Genomic DNA, 18,533 nt, shown 5'->3' with positions numbered 1-18,533 from the left:
TATATATAAAATGAAAGCATGTCTTAACTCTTTCATTTTGCTCTTGATGTGGCTATAGTAGTTGCTGTATGACGGACATACAGATGTTGCACGACACAAGTGGGTAGAGACTGTAAGAAGGTATAAATTTTCCATTCACGTAAATTTATTTAGAATGTGATAAGAGGACATGATCAGAACATATCGATTGCCAAGCTACAGTGTTGCTAACTGACTGGAGGAAGTCTAAGACAGCCTGGTGGAGTCATGCAATGTGCGCTGCACCAAAACATTTTCTTTGTTTTGTTCATGCGTGTATGCATGTGCACGTATATGGTATGTATATCTGTCTCAAAGCACCAATTGTGTAGCTGGGATTTCAAGTCCAAATTTACGCCTGCGTTGTTCAGAGGAACATAGCTTAACCAAAAAGGGAGGATGCAATGATAAGTTTACATTTATATGCCTTCATTTTCTGGAATGACAGCTGAGCTGTTCACAATATCCCAGGAGCAGACTGTAGGCTGTGGCTATAGCTGGCCTCAGGTTAAGTCCAAAGGTTTTTTTTGATTCATTCATTTTTTTTTATGTCATTTTGCTGTGTGTTAGTCTTTAATGACTTTTGTCAGCTACCTGATCTTGAACCTTTACTATTAAAAGAATTATGTGCTATTTCTTTTTAAAAACAATAACCAATTTTAATGTAGTTAAAATGAACCGTGAAGTCTGATGACACTAATCTATCAATCAAGGTAGACCTGATAAAAAGTCTTTTTTGATCCAAGCCAAAGAGTGAATCTTAAGTCTTTGACATGCCTTGTCTCTTAGCGTGTAAAGCAGCGTTGGTATTGTCACATCCCATCAGCGTTTTCATTCAACATGTTAAATCAACATGCTGATACAGGCTCATGCAGGCCTCAGGTCGGTGCATTAGACCTCACTTCGAATGGCTGTGTAGTGTTGGGAATGAGCTCTATATGTTAATGTGACATTAACTGTGCTCTTTTCTCCATGCTTAAAGCTTGAATGCTTAACGAAAACATACGTTTACAAATCAATTCAAGTGATGCATCTGTTTAAACCAAAAGACAGGTTTTCAAGTAGCCTTCACACATTTAAAAACACCTAACTGAGCAGGAGCTACAGTGTGCTGGGTACTAAAAGCTGAACTAACCATGACCCGACTTTATTCAAATGCAGATTTGCTCACTTTTGCATTGCAAAGTTATGTCCAAATGCACAAGAGTAGGCTGAATGTCCTTGTTGGTAGTTGAATGTCATCTTTGTGTCGCAGCGGACGTGACGAGGTGCAGCAGGGGTGCCGTTACTCGCTGCTGGTTCTTGCAGTTTGTGTGGTGTTCCAGGGTTTAAGTCTGAGCAGGAAGTGAGATGTATAGTGCTTCAGGTAATCTTTCAGATGCTTTCAAGTTTTTCTTTGCTAATTCATGAAAAATAAATGAGAGAAATATACCATCTACACGAGTACCCAAAACCCTCTAGACCCCAGAGCAATTGAGTTCTTATGCGTCCTACTTCCAACCCAGATCCACCTGTGCCTAAGTGGATTCACTGGACAAGGTTAAGAAGGCACACCCCTGGCTATATAGGGTTCTCCCAACTGATGGTGTATTTCAGATTAAAAGTCAGCCAGAATGTTGAGAGAATCAGCTGCAAGCCTGCAAGACATTGTACTGCTCTAGGTAAGGATATATACATTTTCTGGAGCATTTTAAGTGCCCAGTAGCACATTGCTATCTGTCATTCTCAATTGGAATTAGTTTGGAAAGACCAAAGATCCCACACTTCCAAAGCAGTTGAGCTTAGATACTTCTGTATGAATGTCCAGAGAGAAATTTGCACCAAGCTTGTAGGATTATTCCAAAGGTCTCCTGCCGCTGCTGCCAAAGGTGCTTTAACAAGTACTAAGTGATGGCACTGAACGCTCAGGTGAAATGAATATTTCAGTGTTTTAATTTCAAAAAAATACTTTGTTTTGTAGAATAGTAAGATTAAAAATAATAAATAAATAAATCAATGTAATCTATCTTTAGTGGAGTCCAAAGGATAACAAAAATGTGAAAAAACAAACATCTGAAAGCTCTCGTTTTGCATTTATTTTGTGCTTGTGTGTAGGCTGGGTGTGGTTGCAGGATACAGGATGATGGAGGAGAACCTAGCTAGGACAAGACTACTTAATGTTTCAGATGGACTGTGGCATTGTGCTGCTGTGAGAAGGCTTTCAGTGTCTCGCTCAGCTTCCCAAGCTGCTCAATAATGGATAAACTATAGTAGAATAGTAGCAGTTGGCTAGTTGGCTAAGACAAGGCTGTCTCGGCAAGCTACTAGTCTAGACAGACTTCCAAAGGCCGCACTTCCTAAACTCAACTAATTATCTATGCAAGGCAATGGCAAAAATAAACCCTGTTAAGACGTCAGTTACTAAAATATTTAAGGCACTGCTATCATGAGCTTGACGTGAGCAACTCGAATATTTTGGTGATCATACCTGATCAATTAAAACATCTTTCTTAGGACACTAAATCAAGTGTGATTCACAATGTTAAGCTAATCATAAGGTCATAACAGAACAGCCGCTAATTACCTCGATTCTGGCTTAGTCACCAAACACCTGATTCAGTCCAAAAATTTCCCCCTCTTCTCTTTCCCATCTCATTCACTTCTCTCCCCAGGGTAGAGAAGGGGGAGGAGACAGATTAAGGGTTTGGAAGCCTGGCCAGAGTGGGAAAGGGGGACCGCTCCCATCACAGCTGACATCTGCTAGTTAGCCACTCTACCTTTTTTGACTAGGCCAAAGCCGCTGTGCACTGAGCATATAGGCCTGGAGCCAGAATGTGTTGTGACAACACAGCTGTTCTTCAAGTTAAGCACTGACCTATATCATTAAATAAAGAGATCACAAATAAAGTGTCAATGCTCTTGTGAATGAGTACTCGAAGAGTGGTTTAAGTGTGGCCAGGTTAGTTCAGTAGAAAGTCTCAGATGGCTTTTGTGGTGAGTGTGCCTCTATGGTTGACTGTCAAGGGGAGGGCTGTGGTTTGCCATATGCCTCAGCAGATGACTCCACCTTCACACTGAGAGGCCAGACTGGACACAGACGCATGCACGCGGACTAACAGCCCACCCCGCAACCCCCACTCCATCCGCAAAAACAACCAGAGACACAACTGCAAGAAGCAACATTTGCTTCAACAGAACGCCACGTGCAGTCACACACTCTGAGCATAAGGAGTAGTTAAAAGTATACGCAAACAAGCAGATTCACATGCCTTTGAATGATGGGCACAATCAACCGGTATGTTTGGGGAACGATGGATGGAGGAAGACTCCCCTTGCAGGCCTGAATCATAACATTGTGGCATTGAAAAGCAGGGTCAAGAGGAGGCCCCACAACAAAGGTATGCTTACTCTCCACTAACAAAACAAGACAAAGCAAGAGTCCATGGCCCAAACATTGACCCATGAACGAAAAATCCCAACTGTTTTATACCTTCAAATCTTCATTATCGATATTGATTATTGGTAGTACATACTTCTGGGGAAAATGAGGGGAGATGATTCGGACATCATTGCAAGCTTATTATTCACACTTGTTTAACACTAGCAAAAAAAGTCTGTCTGCGAGTTCTTATAGGTTGACTGCATGTGTCAATCAGTGTCTTACCTGGATGAGATGAGAAGGTACAGTAACGACTGCAACTGACAGTGACGACCTCAGCAAGGCACGCAACCCATAGAGAAAGGTAGTCAGGGTGTGTCTGTGTCTAGGGTTGTCATGGCAACTCAGATCATCACCCCAAAGAGCCGAGCCAAGAGAGTGAAGCCCAACACGCAGGATGTTACGTGATTTTGACTACAAGAAGTAAAAAAGAGGGGATCAGAATGATGTAAATGTACAAAGAGCCTTGAAAACGTGGAGCAATTTCAATGAAGCACATGCATGGTTTAGAATAATGCAACATCAACCTCTACAGACTGCATGAATCTGAATATAATTGATAACTGCTTTGAATTTTTTCAGAAAGATGCTGCTGTCTTGGGTCGTATTGCCAAACTCAGGGAGAGCCCGAGTGGACAGTCTGCTCACCAGCACAGACAATCGGAACACAGTGCCCAAACGTGACTGGACACAACTGCCCAATCACAGAAGCCATCTGACACACGCACAATGGACCTGTCAGACAGGCTTCCAATATGGCCGCCACCCAGAAACCCCAGCACATTCTTGGCACAACAGTGATGCTCTTCAGCCAAGGGGGCCTGGGTAAGGGTGGAGTGCCTTGCCTCGAAACTCCCCTACCCCACCACAAGGGATCAACTGTAACCCACTTTCTTGAGGTGGTAGGATATATATCACTGACCCTCAGAGAATGGGGAAGCCTGTCTAAGCTGTGAGAGGTTTTTAGCCTTTAGTTCAATTGCCTTTCAGTTGGAGTTTCTTTAGGATGGCTACTGATTACTGAGGTGAGAGCCAAGAGTGATTAACAAAGCCCTGGCTTGAAATCTGCTCACTTTTCTTTTTCCTCCAGCCTTTACTCTTTTTTAAACCTCCCCCTCTATTACTGCAACCCTCCCAAAATCTCCACCCCACCCCCCACTGCTTCCGCTCCCAACAGTATGACCTAAGCTTCGTCTGAATCTGGATCAGAATCGCAGGGATCTAAGAAAAATAAACGCCATTGTTTGAAGGAGGTTTTCAGGGCTGGCACATACCTTCCCAAAGGACTCTCCCATTGGACTCTGCGTGCATCTTTCTTTACACGATTTAAAAGCAGCGCTTCATCCCTATACTTCACTTTGGGGGAATATTAGATCTCCGTTTGTATGTGACATAGTCCCAGTTGTCGTTTCTTTGTTTGGAAGACTTCTCCTACCAAAGGCTTTGAGAGCAACAGAATTAGAAATCTATTTCTGTGTCTGAAGCCCAGCAAGGGGGAACTGTGGTAACAAGGCTGTTGCTGTGGCAACATCAGGATAGGAGGCCAAACTTAACTCCTATAGTTTAGCCTATAGAAAAATCAGGGAACTGTGCCAGTAGGGTCCAGCCAAGGACCTGAGGCCAGCCATATAGACTACAACGAGTCTGGAACCACAACCTAATCAGACAGTGTCTGTGGAGACCCCTGCTGCCACCCCATACCCCAGTCATTTAAAAGACAAATATATATATATATACACAGGGAGATGTGTCTTTGTTCCAGTTTGGTCTTTACCCAAACACAGTTTACATTTAATCTGTATCAAGTAAAATGTTCCCCACAGCAGAATAACATATCAATGCTCACGTCCTATTATCAATACTGGACATTTTTGTGCCAGTGTCCATGTCGCTCCGTGCTGGTCCACATTCCTGGACTGTGCCAACTCAACAGCATGTCATGCAGTCACACCGCTTTAATGATGTCAGCAGTTAAGCTGGTGTTTGAGTGACAGCGCTTGGGGAAGGAAGGTGGGGGGTAGACGAGGTAAATCCCCTGTGAGCGACAGGCAGAGAGGTGGCTCCAGGTGACAAGCAGACGGGTCATAGAAAGTAGGTGACTAAGATGCATGCATGCATGCACAGAATCTCAAATATAGCAGTTTTCTCTTATAAAAAAAATAAAAATAGAGCAACATAGGGTGTTTAAAGTTTGCATATGTTACATGCACAATGGTGTATATGCTGTGTTGACAGAGGAACTCAGGCCCTCTGGAAAACCTAAACAGGCATTCATGATTGGACAGGCAGGGTCATATACGTTTCAGATCTTCTGTAGAAACGTGATGATTATCTAAAACATCTACGTCAAAAGTAAGACACGCACACAGGTGAGCATGAGGTAAACACCCTTAAGTAGTCACAGGAATGCAAGTAAAAAGCAAGCTCTGGGTCACAGATATAGATCTAGTATTTATCCTTTTAGAAATGATCTTCTAATACATGCCATATACAATCATTTGAACGCACAACAGTTTGACTGGACTTTTCTGGCTTAAGTGAGACGAAACGAAAACATTTGTCACATTTGGTACATATGTGCACCTTTCAAAGGTTTTAATGATTAACTTTCATTATTCACAAAGCAGCTGGTGACTGTAGTAGAAAATGCACACCTGTCTTTTGTGTGCATGAATGTGCGTTTTTTATTACTGGTAGCAGGTGCCCTCTTCAAGTAACTGATGTGCTTTGACAAAACCACTATAGATAAATTAATTAATTAATTAAATGAAATAAAAAAAAGAAATGTACAACAAGGGGAAACCACAGTAATAGAGTTTAGTTTTGACAGTTTAAACTGTCAAGTTTCAACAAATTTCACCGACAAATGCTTTGGGAAATATCTATGTAGAGTAAAAGCCTCGGAAGTTCCACTTGAACTTAGCTGGTTGTTTGGTGTGAGAGATGTTTCATTTTTTTTTTATGAAGGGACTGGTGGCTTCATGTGGACAATTCAACTCAAATCATTTGTCCACTGAACGATGGCTTGCTTAGTTTAAAAGGCCTTCAAAAACAACTGGAGATACAACTTTCCAAAAGGTTGTTGATAGAAGAAAGAAAGAAGAAGAAGAAGAAGGAAAGTCTCTGAATTGACTAAATGAAATGAAAGCAATATATTTTATTGAGTTCTTACCATGGGGGTTGTAAGATCAAAGCCCTCCCTGTGGATGACCTCTTGAAGCGACTTCAGCAATGCAGAGTAGGACTCAAGCATGGGACTGGAGAGAGAGCACAGGACAGATTGGACAAAATGAACCCGACAGTCAGGAAGAACACACAAAATGGTTACCTAAAATGTGTAAACCATCACTGAGACCATTTGGATAAAACTGGGTCAAGCTTATCACTGCAGTAGCCTAATCTTCTCTGATTGCAGCATGTTCCTCCTGACTGTGCTTTTCTGGAGCCACCGAAGCAGACAGATGATCCATATCAAGAGATCCAATTAATTTATTTGGTTGATTAAATTACAACATGACTGGTTCTCTGTCAGCTCCCCGAGGATCTGATTGTGCCGAGACAGACAGACAGACAGACGAAACGGGCACAAACATATACACAACAAAAGACGAGATGGAGGATTAATGGGCTGATGTCTAAAATTAACAGAACAGCATTTTGGTGTTTAATCAGGAGTAAGATGTGCTTTACTGACAGGGGGAATACAGTACCATCAGACCAACATTTAGTGACAGTCAGGGAATGGATTACTGTTGAGCCCTCCGTAGGATGGTCAACAGTAATGTTAACCCCATCTTTTTACACAGAACCCTCCACTTAAAAACGCCCCACCATTGTAATGACCACTCTCTAGTGACTCACAGTGGGCTGCTATGTCACTTGTCAATTCAACCTGCGGGTTACAAAAGCTGATACACATAGGTTGGTCACACGCCAATAGTCCTGCATAAAGAACAGAAATGCACACTTGTGTTGATTACACTTGGCCAAGTATATCCATGTACTCCATTTCAGTTATTCAGTCCAACAATGGTGCCTCCTGACCCTGCTGTGGCTAATGATAGAGCTGGATTGGTGAAAGAGGGACACCTACCCTCCACGGCCTCTCTGCCCATGCCCCAGAACTGAGGTAGGGGGTTGAGATGGTGTGACATGCAGTTGAGCAGGAGGCTGCCTCCAGTTGGCAGCCATTGTGTGGGACAGCATTGTATTTTAGCTACCCCTACTGAGCAACGCTCATTCAGGTACCAAAGAGGTCTAGGTGCTTAGCTACAGGGGCTAGTGCGTCAGCTAATTAGGATCATGCACAAGGAAGCTTCTTTATCTCTGTGTTCCTCTTTGAGCGAGGGAAGAAAGGAGGAGAGGAGGGGGATGCTTGGTCTTAAACAACAGGATCGGTATCACCTAGAGAGCAATTTGTGCCAATTATGCCTTCAAGTGAAACGGAGCAATTTAACAGCTAGGGTATCAACATGGGGCTGTGGACACGTGCAAGGGGGAGTAGCCTGCTTAGGAGTTTGTGTAGTACATGTGCATGTGTAATATGCCCAGTGTGTGTGTGTGTGTGTGTGTGTGTGTGTGTATTTGTGTCAGTGCTTGGGTGGACCTCGGGGCACAATGCTGTGGTGCAGGTGTAGTTTCCAGCTGTCAAAATGTCTGTAAGATCTATAACCCATTCACACACTACAGCAGCACCATTATGCCACTCTTACTCACTGCTGCACAAAACAAGTAGATTTTTCCATTTCACACTTTACCCATTAGGCATCATGGAGTTCTGGGCATATCCAACGCACTTGGCCAGAGCTCTACGCTTCAGACTGAACACCCAAAACATTTAATGTTTGTGCGGGCGCTCCGTTAAGCAGTATCCGTTTGCTGATAAAAAGAACAAGGGATTCTCTAAAGCCTCCTCCACATCCTCTTTGCTCCAGATTGCTGTATTTACCCAGTGTGTGCGAGTGTGCCTTCGTGTGCCCTTGTGTGTTCAGCAGCACTCAGAGTAAAGAGCCTGCATGACCTCTGAACCCTAAGTACACTCAACGCAGGAGAAATCAAACAGACGCTGAGCAAACAAAACCCTTATTTGAATAGACATACGCAACCTTTCCAAGAGACTGAATTACTTGGCTGATGGCTAGCAACTTGAAACAGAAGATTAACCAGGAAGATTTTGACTGGTCTATATCATTGGTCTAAATGGTAATTAAACTAAGTTATTTGGGGTTTAATATACATCTTCAGTGTTGTTAAAACTGACCACAAATACCATCAACCTTGAATTAAACTTTCAAAAGCATAAACGCACTGTGACATGGGATCATCTGAGCTGAAACGATCATAATATGTTGATACTTTGATGCAATTCAGTCGCTTACTATACAAAAACAAAAGTGTGACGCAGTTTCCCCTGCAACTGATTCCGTTTGAGCTGAAACAATTACTCGACTCGTTAGGCAAAGAAAAGAAACCTTAAAATCCACATCAATTCACCCTACTTCTAAACAGAAGAAGCTCATGTTTCACTCCTGTTTTTATATCTTCATCAATCAAATTTCTATGGGTTTTGGACTGCTTGTCCACCAAATAAGATCTGAATATCCTAACTACAACGGACATGCTTTGCCTTTTTTTTTTTTACGTTTTTTATAGACAAAAGCAAAACATCAAGAATGAAGAAAGACTCATTGGTAATCATAACAACTGCCACTTGCAGCTGTAAATTAATCTAATTTTATAAATTACCGTTTGAAGTAAATGAGAACGCTCAGTCCCCAGGTTGCACACGCTGCTTGCACAGCTCACAAAGTACGTGCTCTTAAAATCATACTGGTATGTCTCCATTATTGGTTCACCTATGCCATGTTTACTTGCTTGTGTTCTCTGGATGAAGTGTCATTTGTGTAAATGTTTTGTAGATGATGTCATGCCCGTGTGCCTGTGCTCTTTGGATGGTGTCTCATTGGTTTCTGTGCAGCCTGTGGATGATGTCTTGTTGTTTTACCTGTGTGTGGTTGATGAAGGGGGGGAATGTTCTGGAAGGTAGAAGCAGTGGCACTTGGCTGCCTGGCGAATTTCTGGATCCATCGTTTTTGAGACGTCGTAGTAGTGCCCAAACCGGGAGGAGGATGCCAGAGCACTCTGAAAGGATAAGCGCATGAAATGAACATGCAATAAAGGAAATTGGACAAACGATATTTAAAATTGTGTCCGACCGCACAGCTTCACTTTAAATCCTTTGAACAAAGAGTGTGAATTTAACATATCAAATACGAATTAAACCGTTTTCAACACCATATACCTAGTACTCTTTCTAACATGTCAAATGCGTGCGCTTGGCAGTACTATGGCAATGCAATTGCATTGTTTATGGGTCATTCCTCAACATTCTTACAGCAGAGAAGTTAAATAACCACTAGGACTGTTCTCTTAATCATTTCTTCACATAAATGTCCACTTCTGGCTGTGAAAGCGAACATGTCAGGGAAGCAGGGGAAGGCGGATGTTTTCCTGCAGCTGAAAGAGAGAGTTTTAGCTTTTCTCTCTCGGTGAAACCAGGGATTCCATTGTCAGAGGGGCCCTTAATCTACTCCTAATCTGGATTAGGGCCCCCGGTGTGTCCCTCTCCTGGCAGAACGAGGGGGTCAGAAGGGCAGGGGGGTCAGGGGCTCATCTTCTCTTTGTGAGCTAGGCAACCCGCTTAGCGTTCCATCCCCGCCCTGACGGCCTCACCTTTGATCTGATGTCTTCATCGCAAGAACGACACAGTGGGCTATGGCAGCAGAGGTGTGTGTAAGGGGAAAGCAAGCGTTGACTCTCGGGGTGCATTTGGGATGCAAATCCTCTGGTGGGGCTTACTAGTGGTTTGTAAAGACGATTTTACAGGGGAAGGGGGAGAGGTGAGGAAAGTACACAGATATAAAGAAGTTTCCAGGGAGAGAGAAAGAGGGAGAGGATCCCCAGGGACACACTGTGTGCTGTTAATCCACATAGCGATATGGATTATAGACCAACGGGGGTAGACTGCAGAGAAATAGAAGGGGAGGGTCACCTCTCCTCAAAGCGGAAGAAAGAGTGTAGAGTTGCCGACCCTAGCAGGGGGAAAGGCAGGGATTTGGGAGAAGACAGAGGCGCAGGTCTGGGTCATAGGGTTGAGCGAGCAGACATGTCAATGCACAGCCTGCAAAGTATTCTTGTTTCCCAGGCTAAGCAGGGGTGCAAGCGTGTGTGTATGTGTGTATATGTGAGTTGGAGACCAGTGAAAAGCCTACCTATTGCCAGCTAAGTGTGAGTAATCTGGTCCAGCTCTGAAAAGACAGACTGAGGCCTCATTCACTTCACAAAGGAGTTTAGGGGCTGATGGATTTAGTGGTCGAGACAATTGTCAAACCACTAAAACCAGAAAGCCAATACTCATTACATCATTAAGAGAGACACATGTTGGGTTTTTAATGAAAGAGATCATCACAAAGTTACCTGGACTGCATATGGTTAAAAAGAAAAGAAAAGAAAGCTGCATGAAAAACAAGAGGCAATATGTAGCGTCGAGTAAAGTCATCCGATTACCTGTACTTTAGGAAGATTCTGATAGCGCCAGGCAATCTTCATTGCATCCAAACTGTCCTGAGGGTCACAAGACAGTCTGGGCTGCTCCATTGGTTTAGGAATAACAACATCATCTAAGATGGGTGCAGGGAGTTCCTGTGAAAAATTCAATTAATTAAAAAAAAAAAGTATTTTAACGGAAACAATGCAAACAAGACAGGGGTCTAATTATTTAGGTTCATTTTGGAATAACAGAAACCTGATCATGTTAACTGTGATAAAGCAAAAACAGGAGAGAAATTTATGGTGCACGTGTGCCACAGAGGATTAGGACAGGAAAAGCATTGATGCAACAGCAGAGCAGAATAGCTATTCATAACATTCAGACATGCAATATGGAATCAGTCTCTTTTCATATGTACAGTGAGTCACGTTTTCATCAAATCTTTGGTTAAAAAACATTGTAGAAGTGGATGGGCAGGAGTTTTTCCCCTAACGTTCATACATTTTTAAGAAAAATTAAAATGGAGTGTCTTGAAAATAATGAAGCGACGTGCGGCGCTTGAAAGGTAAAACAATGCGTGCTTCGCTCCAGGTCATAATGGGTTAAAGTCACCAAATTATTGTAGTGCCTATGCTCCCTTAACGGAATTTCTTCTTGTGGTGTCAGCTGATGTCTTTGTGTGTGCTATTGTAATGCATAAAGTGCAACTTTACCATCCGAAGATTACCATATCGCAAATGCAACTGTGAAAACACTAAATGATGTGATATATCCCCACTGGGATTCCCCCTCTCTTATGAAGTCTTTGATATGCAAACAGAGGGTGAGGCTATGACCCCTCCCACTATCAATCAGTGGGAAAGAGGCCCTCCTTCTGTATGCTGGGTGGCAGGCAGCTTCTGGGGCTATGGTCCTCTTCACAGATTGATACGTCGGGAAACATTTCAACAATGCCGCAACCATGCCACCCTCGACCTCTCAGATACCCTTGTTGACCCTGACACATGTTAGGGAAAGCTGTGTGCCCGCATAATACAGCAGGGCCGGATTATATGATACAAAAAAATACTCTTAAATGAGCTTCCTACATCTTATAACTCCACGGTGAACAACCATTTTATTTTCAGAGACGCACTTTCACTGAACCATGTTAAACAAGATGCATTGAGGCTATCTTTGTGTCTCTGTGATTGGCTTGTCAACTCTTGTAGATTAGGAGAAACAAATCCTACGTTACAATACTGCAAAATTCCTTCTTAAGATATCACAGTCCATGGCACCTCCTCTCATACCTGTAAGATGTCATCAGGGTTATCCTGAGCTGCCGCCACAAAAAGTTCATGTCGGCACACCACTCCTTCAGCCAGAAAGTACTTCAGGATCATGCGAGAGTAGCTATCATATCGGTCCTCCTCTGACAGAGAAAAAAAAAGAAAGACAAATCCAATCAGAGTTTTATTTGAGGCAGAGAATTCAATGCCGTAGCAGTAAAACTGTTGGCAAAATCTAGAAGAAAATATTTTGACAGAAATCAGTTGTCTCCGTACAAATTCAAGCACCCCTCCGTACGCCGAGCAGCTCGTGGCTGCATCACAGCCGCTGACTCTAATTGATGTAAGGGCCACATTCTGGATACCTATTGTGGGCAACACGTGAAGTGGCAATGGACACAGCACGAAAGCAAGAGGTGCTACTGTGTGATCTGACTATCGGAGCGGAGAGATGACATCCTCGGCCCTCCTGCTGAAGTATTAACAGTATCCCTGTCCGGTTTCACCTGTCATACGCCCAACCGGCGGCAGAACTGAGAGGGAGACACCTGCCTTAAGCATTCACCTGAACCATCCCGCAGAACAGAAAAGGCACCTCTGCGGTCAGGACAACTGACAAGCCGAAGGACGGTGAGAGTAGCTGTGCTCAAAATGCCTCCTGACATGTGATTCGCTTGATTCTCCCTGCTTTTTCTGCACATTCTGATGGCAGTGGCCATCAAGGAAGTTATTTTCAGGGTGTTAAACCCAGCTTTGGGGAATGACTTTACAGCATCATCCTGAAGAGTGTCTCGGTCATTAGACGGACAGGCAATTGTTTCGAAACTCCATGCATACTTTTCCAAATAGTCACACAAAGCAGCCACCCAGCCATTACACACCCCAAACTCACAAAAAAAAAAAAAAAAAAAAAAAAAAGAACAAAAAAAAAGCTTGCATCATCACCATGACACTCAGCCGAGCAGGCAACATAACTCTGCCCAGCATGCTACTGCTGTTTCCTGTCACCGTCACCATTTTGTAAAGATTTCATAGGCCTTTCTTCACAATGACAAACAGTGGGCACATGGACAAAAGGCAGCACTGACAGTTAAGGTAATGGGCACACAGCTGACAGCTTGGGAATGACATCCTGACGTGTCATCCTCGAACATCCAGAGAATTCTCCCCCCCCCCCCTCCCACGTTCCCAGTCTATGTCCTCACCTACGGACTTCGGATAGCCCAGGAAATTCCATGGCTCTTCAATTTGTTGTCGGTAGGACTCCCTGTTCTCTTATTGATGGCTTTCTAGGTCAGTAAGCCTTTGTGGCTTTCAGCAGGCCCCACAAAGACTCCCAGATGGGCCCTCTCAAGATGGGGCCTATTGTAGTTGTGTTTCTATGGGAGCCTTACAAATGGAACCTCCAGGAGTCATTAGGCTGTTGAGGCAGGGGGTATGAGGAGGGGGCGGGAGGTGGTGGGATATAGGAGCAACAGGGGGTGGGGGACGGTCATATCTTTGAGGGAGATCAGTCACTCTGGACAGTCATGGGATGATTCTTTTGAATTTTTTTGAAATTTTGGGCTTATTCTGACTAAGATTTGATAAAAGGAGGGGCAGGGGGTGCCTCTACTTCGTTTGCCTTCAAACACGAGAGAGAGGGAGTGCAAGAGTCCTGAATCATATCTGCTAAAGCTGCAGGGGGAGGAGACAAAATATCTAGGTCAGAATGTTTTCCACTTGCAAGTCTTTGGTCTGTACTTGTATTTCTACTCAGAAGCTCGATTGCGTTTAGGAAATACAGAATGTGTAGATGAGCCCACAGACATTTAATAAAAAGAACTGTGGACAAAAAAACACTGCTTATAATTAAAGGTTGTGTGAAATTAAGTGCCAATTAATTGTCTCAAACTGTATCTTGTAGGGTCTAATGTCTGATTGCTGTTTGACAGCCTATGTTTGATAAACTATGTTGAGTTTTTGAGGCTGTTTACTTCCCCATTTTAAACAGGACCTGTCATTGATAAATTGCTGACGTAAGTGTCTCATGTAGCTATGACGAATCACACATAATATACATAAATTATTCACACGTAAATGTCTTTAGTTTTCGAGTTGTCTTCTTATGTTTCTATTTCAAATCTAAAAATGATGCTGACAGAGTAGCATGACATGCTTTTCTTGTCCTTTTCTTTTTCGAAACTCGGAATCGAGTCGTCGGGCTTGCAACATATCTCTATAATAGCGTTTGATGTGTGAATAACTTTGCTATTGTCCTTTTAAATCTACACTGAAATAGTGTTATCACTGCTGCATGGCGTTCTCGCAGCCATTCTAGAAATATTAACATGTAAAACAGTCAAACAGTTAAATTCTATGCCGATTAATGTTGGAGCGAAGGATACATTAACTTAAAGGAATTAAACCGTAAATGGCCGACATAATACAAACTGGGCAGCTTTATCCCTTCACTTGCAAAAACCAAAGAGATGAGAAATCTTCAGACAGCAGCCATACTGGACTGATCCCCCTCTGGATGACAAATCAGGACGGACAGCTCAAGACACTTCAAAGGCGGACAACGACCAGTCTGATAATTTTATGTCTGTGTCTCACAAACAGGCCATCACGGCTAAAGGGGCAGACTGTAGGAGACGACTGCTTGAAACAAACACAAACAAACGCACACGCTGCACTCTCCCCGCAACCAAACAGACACACATCCAACACGCTGTGCGCCAAACACCGCATTTTCAGAGACAAACACAAGAGAGAGCACGCGCACGCATTTCACCTTTACTGTGTCTCTCATTACCAGATGAAACCAACCGTACATTGATTCACAAAATGGAAGGGAAGAACGCATTAGTGTGTAATCACTGACTCCTGCATCGATTGGGGGGATGAATTAAAGGGCAAAGCAATATCATCAGTTGGTATAAGCCTTGGCTACACACAAATTACAGCTTCAAGGGGAAACAGGACTACCTTAACCTTACTGTCCACCAGTGCATATAGCCTAGCATACGATGAATGATAATAATAATAATAATGATGCCGTGGAAGACATTTATGTCTCTAGAAAAGCCACTTGCTATTTATGTTATTCTGAAAACTTCCACAAAACATCTGCAGATGAGCATATTAATTAAGGACCACGCTAAAAGTGTGAACACCTGGGATTCCAACCAGAGACCCTCAGGTCATTAGTCTATTTGCCAATCTGCTGGAGTACCATACTAACTACGCAACGTCTGCAAACAGACAGACAGTATTGTCAGTTTTAGTTGATACCTGGTTGCAGTCGTCCAATTCTTGAAATTCCGTAACTAAGAGCGCTTCAAGGAGTTTAGGGAAAGCGCGAAAGGCTTTCCTTAAACTTAAACCAAAGCTAGTGTCTCTTAAAACTGTTGATGTGACATGACTGTGCTCCAGGCTTGAAAGGTAAAATAACGCACATGTTAATCCGGTTTATAATGCATGTTCCATATTGGAAGACACATCCTTGTGGTTGCTGAAAAGACGTTACTTCAGTTCAGAAGAGTGAAGTTATTGGTCTGCATCAAGCAAACAAAACAACTCTGCCGAAGCGACTAAGGCTGAACCAGGCAGCAACAGAAGAAGATGATGTGGTCTGATGAGTCCAGATTGATCCTCCTGCAGAGTGATGGGCACATCGGGGTAAGAAGAGTGGCAGATGAAGTGCTGCACCCATCATGTCTAGTGCCTAATTTGTAAATCTGTCGGGGCAGCGTAATGATGTCGGGTTGCTTCAGTTGGTCAGATCAAGATACAGCAATGTGTTAAGCCCAAAAAATTAGGTCAGCCTCAATAAACTGACTGGCAAGAGTCCTCCATCAATAGATTTTTTTTTTAATCCTTACCTCACATTGTAAAAAAGTGGTTCGGGGATCATAAAACAACATTTTCACACATGGATTGGCCACTGCAGAGTATAGATAATAAAAATAATATAGTGTTGAAATAAAAAAATTGAATAGAGTCTACACTAAGATGACATAAATTGTTCACATAACACAAATTGTCTGAGAGTCAAAATACTATGGACCTCACTTTACAGTGAGTACTTTCCGAGTACTAAATATAGCATATGACAGTATCTATATGCCAATGTACTGCAATCAGCCAGGCTAACTTCTGCTAAACAGTGGACATTATCTATCATTTTTCTTCCATGGCTCCACTTAGAGCAAATAAAATACTCCCATATCAGCTTAACAAAGATGACCTTACACAATGGTGCCTGTGGATGTCTAAACTACCCAACAAAATATCAAATTGAACATGAAAAACAGAGCAACTTTAGCTGTGAACTCATACTGCAAAGTCCTAACAAAAATGGAATCCAACTGTTTTAGGAACCCTGTTTAATAACGATGAAGTTTTCACCATAAATGATGGCCGACTGTATTTACCGTAAAGCATAATTTAAATGGATTTCAACCTGGCACATGTCCCGTAAATTCAGCCATGTGGTTTGTGCTTTTTTTTGCTTTTCGATAAACGTGATTTTTTTTTTTTTACATGAATAGTTTAAACCGCCTGTGTCTAAACACATAAACATGGAATGGCCATAACGAATATGCATGTAGGGGATCACACGTGGGGACCTCCTCCACCGATTTAGTCATTCTTCATATTGATCCACTCTCCATTTCTATTTGCTTGTTTGTTTGTTTGTTTTTGCGCACCTGACTTATAACGCAGGCTACTTGTCTCTGACTCTGAGAGAAGCATTTCAATTGATTGATGTAAAACTCATGTTAATCTCGAAAAGCTCTCTTTCACAAAGCTAGAACAAAAGTGGGAGACGAGAGAAAAGAAGAATCAGTGTTCTTTGAGGAATGAGTCCACTATGACTTGTGCCAAAACAAAACAGTTAATACTTTAGCTGTAAGACAGAGCCATAACTTTTTGATTTGGACATATGAAGTGAAAGCTCACCAATGAGAAGCACTGTTCCAACTGCTAGTCCACCACCTGTTAGTAAAGAAAAAATAGAGCATTAACATTTCATTTACATATCACTATACACTGTTTCTAAATTATTGCAAAATTTGACTATCCAAAGAGAGACATCTTGTGTTTTGTTAACGCAAGATGGTAAGAGCTCCACAAATCCAGTAAAATTAAAACTGATGTTAAATTTGAAGTAATCTATTAATTATTGACTGTTCTAGACTACAAGATTTTAGTGTGTTTGGTAACATACACACACACACACACTCTCTCTCTCGTGCCTCTTCCTTGTATCACAAGGCCTGTATCAATATAATCACCAGATCCCAACTATCCGAGCTTACTGCGATCAATCTGAATAATTACTTACTAAAAACAAAAACAATTACTACAAAATCAGATGGAGGAAACTAACACAAAATATGCTCAATTTTTGTATCAGTTGCCACAGTTTTCTCCGTGTTTTTCAGCTAAATGGAAGGTGCTTAATTTTGATATTCTAATAACCGAATAACAGTGAGCATCTGTTGAAATTAATTACACTAATCTAGTGGAAATAGACAGGATAAAATGGTAGCAGTGGCCAAAATACCTACACCAGAAAGCAGCAGTGGCCTATAGGACAAAATAAGTCATGTAAATACCCTAACATATATTTATTGCATGGCTAAGAGGCAAGCTGGCTATAACATGCGTTGAGAATGCTGCATTTCTACTATCATGTGAACTGCTGAGAGGAAAATACACCCCGAAGATTACACTTTCCATGAGACGTGGACAATTTAGAGTATTGTTTGGGTTCTAACTGACACCTGATGCTAAAGTTATCTTTCAATCTAGTTTAGTATGGATTAGCCTGACAGCGAGAAAAAACAACAACAACAAAAAACACTACCATGCTGATTTGACAGACAAAGTTTACCGAGAAACAGGTAGGCTTGTTATGCACCTGAGCGTACTATCACTGGACATACATTTAAAAACACCGTTAGCCTGTGCTAACATCGCTATCATTACATCTCAGAGCACTGACCGAGAAGATAGTCGAGTGACGTGACACCGGTTGAAACTAAGAGTTGTCCATTTTGAACTGAAGGTCTCGTGCCAGGTATGGATATTAATTTACTTCTCGTTTTCTTCTGAAAGCTTGTACTATTAAACGGTGAGCGTTCAGCTAGGAGTTTACCCACACTGTTCATGGGAGCAGCCATATTGCTTCTAACGTAGTGACGCCAGTTCGTGTTTTGGCTCATATTATCCAATCAAAGAAGAGTTGGGTCAAGCTTGACCAATGGGGACAGCGATTGTTACGATG

The 18,533-nt window shown here is 42.4% G+C and overlaps 1 protein-coding gene across 2 annotated transcripts in view; it reads right to left on the bottom strand.

Annotated features, from left to right (window-relative positions):
- Positions 1-18,437, bottom strand: part of elp4 (elongator acetyltransferase complex subunit 4) — a 54,421-nt gene extending 35,984 nt beyond the window's left edge. For both annotated transcript variants that reach the window (XM_072380424.1, XM_072380425.1), the window contains exons 1-7: positions 18,252-18,437; positions 17,204-17,239; positions 12,278-12,399; positions 11,003-11,137; positions 9,441-9,577; positions 6,609-6,693; positions 3,662-3,850 (exon numbers count right to left, since the gene is read on the bottom strand). In XM_072380424.1, the coding sequence (XP_072236525.1) occupies positions 3,662-3,850; positions 6,609-6,693; positions 9,441-9,577; positions 11,003-11,137; positions 12,278-12,399; positions 17,204-17,239; positions 18,252-18,429 (882 nt within the window). In that variant the 5' untranslated portion in view covers positions 18,430-18,437. The remainder of the gene's footprint in view (positions 1-3,661; positions 3,851-6,608; positions 6,694-9,440; positions 9,578-11,002; positions 11,138-12,277; positions 12,400-17,203; positions 17,240-18,251) is intronic.
- Positions 18,438-18,533: the final 96 nt, after the last annotated feature.

This window comes from Leuresthes tenuis, unplaced genomic scaffold (genome assembly GCF_036924035.1).
Source record: "Leuresthes tenuis unplaced genomic scaffold, fLeuTen1.0.hap1 SCAF_2, whole genome shotgun sequence".
NCBI lineage: Eukaryota > Metazoa > Chordata > Actinopteri > Atheriniformes > Atherinopsidae > Leuresthes > Leuresthes tenuis.
This window is presented reverse-complemented; position numbering and strand designations above follow the sequence as displayed.